General features: G+C 32.0%; 1 protein-coding gene across 1 annotated transcript; it reads right to left on the bottom strand.

Annotated features, from left to right (window-relative positions):
• Positions 1 to 2,408: 2,408 nt before the first annotated feature.
• On the bottom strand, positions 2,409 to 4,390 carry HELRODRAFT_181683 (hypothetical protein; the record flags this gene model as incomplete). The annotated part of the gene is made up of 3 exons (XM_009031466.1): positions 2,409 to 2,648; positions 2,734 to 2,809; positions 3,057 to 4,390. 3 exons carry the CDS (start codon positions 4,388 to 4,390, stop codon positions 2,409 to 2,411), a joined length of 1,650 nt encoding a protein of 549 aa, XP_009029714.1.
• Positions 4,391 to 5,792: the final 1,402 nt, after the last annotated feature.

Raw genomic sequence — 5,792 nt, 5'->3', positions numbered from 1 at the left:
TTTAATTTATTCATTTAATCATTTTTTGTTTATATATTTATTCATTCAATAATTTATTCACTCAATCATTCATTCATTCACTCAATCACTCATTCATTCATTCATGCATAACTGACCAATGGCGTCTGACCTCATTATTGGGATGAAAGAAAGGTAAGGATGCATTTAGAGATGCTGATGATGACGACGACTACGACGATGATAATGATGATGATGATGGCGATGATTATAGTAGTGGTTATGATGATGATGTCGATCGATGGTGATGATGATGACGATGGTGATGACATTTTTAAAAACCCGACAAGGCGTATGCTGTTTTCTTCAAAGATTTGAAATATAACTGAATATATATTTAAACAACATCATCGTCATCATCATCATCACCATCGTCATCATCATCATCATCGTCAGCATTATCGTCATCATCAAAAACAACACAAACATCATCAATAACAACAAAACAACAATATCATCATCCTCAACATCTACAACAAAAATTTATATGAACTAGTCAAGATCTTATTTTATGATATATATATATATATATATATATATATATATATATTTATTTATATTAGTAAATAATATATAGCCAAATGAATATTTGATATCTTTGGTTATGCCCCAAGTCAAAAATTTAATTATCATTCGATATTTATGTCTATGGTGGAGATGATGATGATGAAATGATGGTTAAGTTCATGATGATGATGATGATTTCGTTGTTGTTGATGATGATGATGATGATGTCATTGTTGTTGATGATGATGATGATGGTGGTTGTAATGGTAATGATGCTAAAATGATGATGATGATGTAAGTTGTGGTAATGATCTCTTATTAAGACGGTCATTATCGGAGTAGCCGATAATGTTTTGTTTGATGTAACGGTGATGAATAAGCACATGTGCACATTTATTTGCCAACACGCACACTCGCACACACGCACACACACGCACACACTACATACATACATTCACACATACATACACACACACACACACACACACACATATATATATATATATATATATATATATATATAACTCCATACATACCTACATACAAGCATACAGGCAAATCTACATACAAAAAAGAAACAAACATACAGGAACATACAAACAAACATACCAACAAAACCAACAAACACACAAACTAACATACATACAAACAGACATACATACAAACAAACAAAAACAGACAAACAAACAAACTTACAAAATTTCACACCTACCTTCTCGCTGCGTGTCAACAAATGATTGGCCAAGGTCAAGAGGAAAAAGATAATAAATAAATAATATGTCAAAAATGTTACCAGCACTATTTTTACTACTACTACTACTACTACCACTACTACTACTACCACTACTACCACTACTACTACTACTACTACTACCACTACTACTACTCGTACTACTACTACTACTACTCGTACTACTGCTACTACTACTACTACTACTACTGCTACTACTACTACTACTACCACTACTACTACTACTACTACTACAACAATACTACTTTTTCAACTAATGCTAATAATATTAATTTCACAACCATAGCTTGGTCAGCTATGCTACTATTACTACTGCTACTGCTGCTGCTACTACTACTACTATTGCGGCTAACTCTACTACTACTACTGCTAATTATTCAAACAAAATACGTCATAATTTTTTATAATTTGATTATTTATATAGCGCAAAATTATAAAATTGTAGCGGGCTAGTTCACAAGGGTCGTCTGAAGAGAAAGAAATATTAGAAACATTAATTATAATTAAAATATAAATGATAATAATTATTATTATTTATTTTTGTTGTTATTATTATTATTATATAAATTTTAAATTATAGTCAATAATTGTTATATAAATTTTATAAATTTTAAATTATAGTCAATCGTTATTTAATGTGACTGGAATACATTCAGCTGAACTCTCTCTACTGATAACTACACAAAAATAATTATAATAATAATAACAATTATTATTATTTTTAATATTATTGTTGTTGCTGTTTATATGTATAGATCACTTTACTTTAAATTCACTTTAACTTCTACTTTATGGTATTTCAATCTCCATTCATTATTTTCCATCTTCTGAGTGCTATTATGCTTTTAAACAAGTGACAGAAAACATCACAAACACATTCTTTGCATATAAATTTTATTTATTATAAGTTGTATAAATAAATATATATATATAGCAGTATAATATATAAGGCACTATAATAACTTTCTCTTTCTCTCTTTCTCTCTCTCTCTCTCTCTCTCTCTCTCTCTTTCTATATATATATAAAATATAATCGTTACTTTAACATCCTCATCAATAACTTTACAGCATAAAAACTATGAATATTATCATCGTAATAGGTATAACATGAATGTTTATTATATTAATGTTGTTATTGTTTGTTGTTGTTGTTAATTTCTTTATGGCAATTTTCGTATGCCTTCTTATTAACATGCTTGTCAATGTTGCTGTTATTATTATTGTTGTTGTTGTTATTATTATTGTTGTTGTTGTTGCCGTAGGGATGTACCGACTTGGTCGGTAGCTTGATATTCGGGTTCGATTTCTTTGCAAGGGTGACCAGCTCTTCGAGATTTTCGATGTAGTCGATTGTACTTTTTAAGATTTCAACCTGAATTTTTTTATTCATTTATTCATTCGTTCGTTCGTTTATTCATTCATTCATTCATTCATTCATTCATTCATTCATTCATCACCTTCGCCATTCTTTGGGCCGGGTTGGGGCAGGTTCTCCTCTTGAGGGCTTCAAAAGCCTCGTTCACCCTCTTCAACCTGATTGGTTGATTATTTCAAATTTAACTTTATATCCTCATTTGTCATTGGCTGCAGTATAAACGTGTCATTTGAATTTAACCAGCCGTCATTGGCTGTTTCATGATTGCGTCATATGAATGGATCGAATGCGATTGGTTGTCATTGTGCGGCTTGTTTGTGTGTCATGTGAAGTTACATGAAAGTGTGCGCGAACGAAAAAAAAGAAGAAAAAAAGAAGAAAAAAATGAATAAAAACCAAAATTACCTTCTTCTCTCTCTCATTGTGGCGGCCTTTCGGCGATCTGTGGCCGAGGTGGTCCGTCGCCGTCGGCAGCTTTTGCAAGACCAGGCTAAGCAAGGGTCGTCCGTGCGACAAAAATTTTGTGGCTGTCGCGACATTGTTGTAGTAGTCGTGTGTTTCGTTGTCGATGATGCTGATAATGATGCTTTTGATGATGATGATAATAGTTGTTTAGTTGATGTTGTTGTTGTTGTCGTCGTTGCGTAATGATGGAAGATGTCGTTGCTGCTGTTGTAGTTGTGTGGCTGTGGTAGTAGAAGTAACTGTTGTTGCTGCTGCTGCTGATGATGGTAGTGTTGTTGTCGCTGTGGGTAGTTGTAGTAGTAGTTGTTGATGTTGTTGATGTTGCTGTTGAGATCGCAATCATCACCGCACTCAACATTTTTGTTGAAGTCAATGTCGTCATCGTCATCATCATCACCGGTATCAAGGCCATCAGGATCGTCATCATCAATTGTTGTGATTGATAGTTTTTTAGTTTTGTTGATGTTGTTGATGTTGTTGTTGTTGATGTTGTTGTTGTTGATGATGTTGTTGTTGATGTTGTTGTGATCGTATTTTTGATATAAATCATTAAAATATAATGACGGTATGTTGTTGTTGATGTTGTGGCTGTTGTGGCTGCTGTAGTAGCGATAGTAGTCGCTAGCCGCGTTTTCTAGAAAATTCTGTTGACAATTGTTGTTGTTGTTGTTGTTGTTGATTGTTGGAGTCCATGTTGTGTTGTAAAAGTAGTCGCCATAGTAAGAAACACAATCATTTGCATTGTTGTTGTTGTTGTTTATGTTGCTGTTGTTGTTGTTGCTATAATTTAAACCAGGAAATAATAATGATATTCGAAAATTGTTGTTGCTGTAACTATCTACATTGTTGTTGATGTTATCTATGTTGTCGTTATTGTCATCGTTGTCGTTGTTGTTGATGTTGTTGTTGTGAAGATTTTTCAACAAAAGCGTGTTATATCCTGGTGGCGAATTTGTTGTTGTTGATGCTGTTGTTGTTGTTGTTAGTAATGTATCGCTAATGTAACTGTTGTTACTTTCAAGAAGATTGTAGTAATAATTTAAGTTGTTGTTGTTGTTGTTGAAAAAATGTGTTGTTGATGTTGTTGTTGTTGGTTTCTGTGACATCGAGTAGTAAGGAGAGGACGTTGTATCGGCGTAAATTGCTGGTGTATCGATACTCAAATGTTGTTGTTGTTGTTGTTGTTGTTGGTCAATACTTTTATTATCGTTATTATTATTATTGTTGTTGTTGATGTTGTTGTTGATGTTGTTGTTGCTAATTTTTGTCAACATCTTTGATATTGTTGTGTAGTTTGTGATTTATCCGACTGCTTTGGTTGTACTGTCACTGGTGTAGTCGTAACAGTAATGCTGATGATGAAGATAATGTTGTTGTTGTTGATGATGATGATGTTGATGTTGTTGATGATGAGGACGAAGATAATGTTGTTGATGATGATGATGATGATGATGATGATAATTATGTTGATAACTTTACTACGTAATCCAGCCAAAAATGTCCGTGTAGAAGACCTCTGAACAATGGAGTAGTCGGATTAGACCAAAGACAGCTCCGAATGGCTATATTGAATCATATATGGTTATATATATATATATATATATATATCTACATATATATGTATTTCCATATGTATACAGTTATATATATATACAGAGAGAGAGAGAGGGGGGGGGAGATTGTATGGTTTTAATGATTTATAGGTACATGTAAAAAATATTTAGACTTTAGTACTAGAAGAAGTAGTATTAGTAGTAGAAGTGGTAGTAGCAGTAGTAGTAGTAGTAGTAGTAGTAGTAGTAGTAGTAGTAGTAGTAGTAGTAGTAGTAGTGGTAGTAGAAGTGGTAGTAGCAGTAGTAGTAGTAGTAGTAGTAGTAGAAGTGGCAGTAGTAGTAGTAGTAGTAGTAGTAGTAGTGGCAGTAGTAGTAGTAGTAGTAGTAGTAGTAGTAGTAGTAGTAGTGGTAGTAGTAAGTAGTAGTCAAACTCCGGGTTCTCAGAATTATTAAAATTTGTGACAAACGTTATCAAATCTTTCGAATACCAATCAAGACGATGATGATGATGACGAAGAAGAAGAAGATGATGATGATAGCGATGATGATAATGATGGCGATGATGATGATGATAACAGTATTGTTAAGTTTGTTGTTGCATGTATCATAATGATTATTTGATTAATGCTTTATCAAGTGAACATTTAGTTTATTTAATTATTTAATTATAACTCGATTGATCGTAATTAATCAATTCATTCAATCAATCAATCACTCATTCATTCATTCATTCATTCAGACAATCAACCATTCAATCTAAATTATACCTGCTATTTCGATCAAATTACTTTAAAAAAATTAACCGACTAGAAAAACTTCAAATATCAAGTTTTATTATTATTATTTTTTTTTTATTATTAATAATTGTTGTTATCATAATAATATTTATTATTATTCATAATTTTTTCATCGTAATTATGATTAAACAGAAATTATACGGACTACAATCTTTCCAACAATAAACGAATTCTTCCTATATATATATAGACATGTGTATATATATATAAATTATATATATAAAGAATACAAACGTACATACCATGTATCTATCTTTCTATCTACAAAAAAAAGAAAGATAGAGAGGAAAGAAAGAGAGAGAGAGAGAGGAGAGATAACAGAGTGC

This window comes from Helobdella robusta, assembly GCF_000326865.2.
Source record: "Helobdella robusta unplaced genomic scaffold HELROscaffold_74, whole genome shotgun sequence".
Lineage (NCBI taxonomy): Eukaryota > Metazoa > Annelida > Clitellata > Rhynchobdellida > Glossiphoniidae > Helobdella > Helobdella robusta.
The sequence above is the reverse complement of the archived record's forward strand: the minus strand, read 5'-3'. Positions and strand labels throughout refer to the sequence as shown.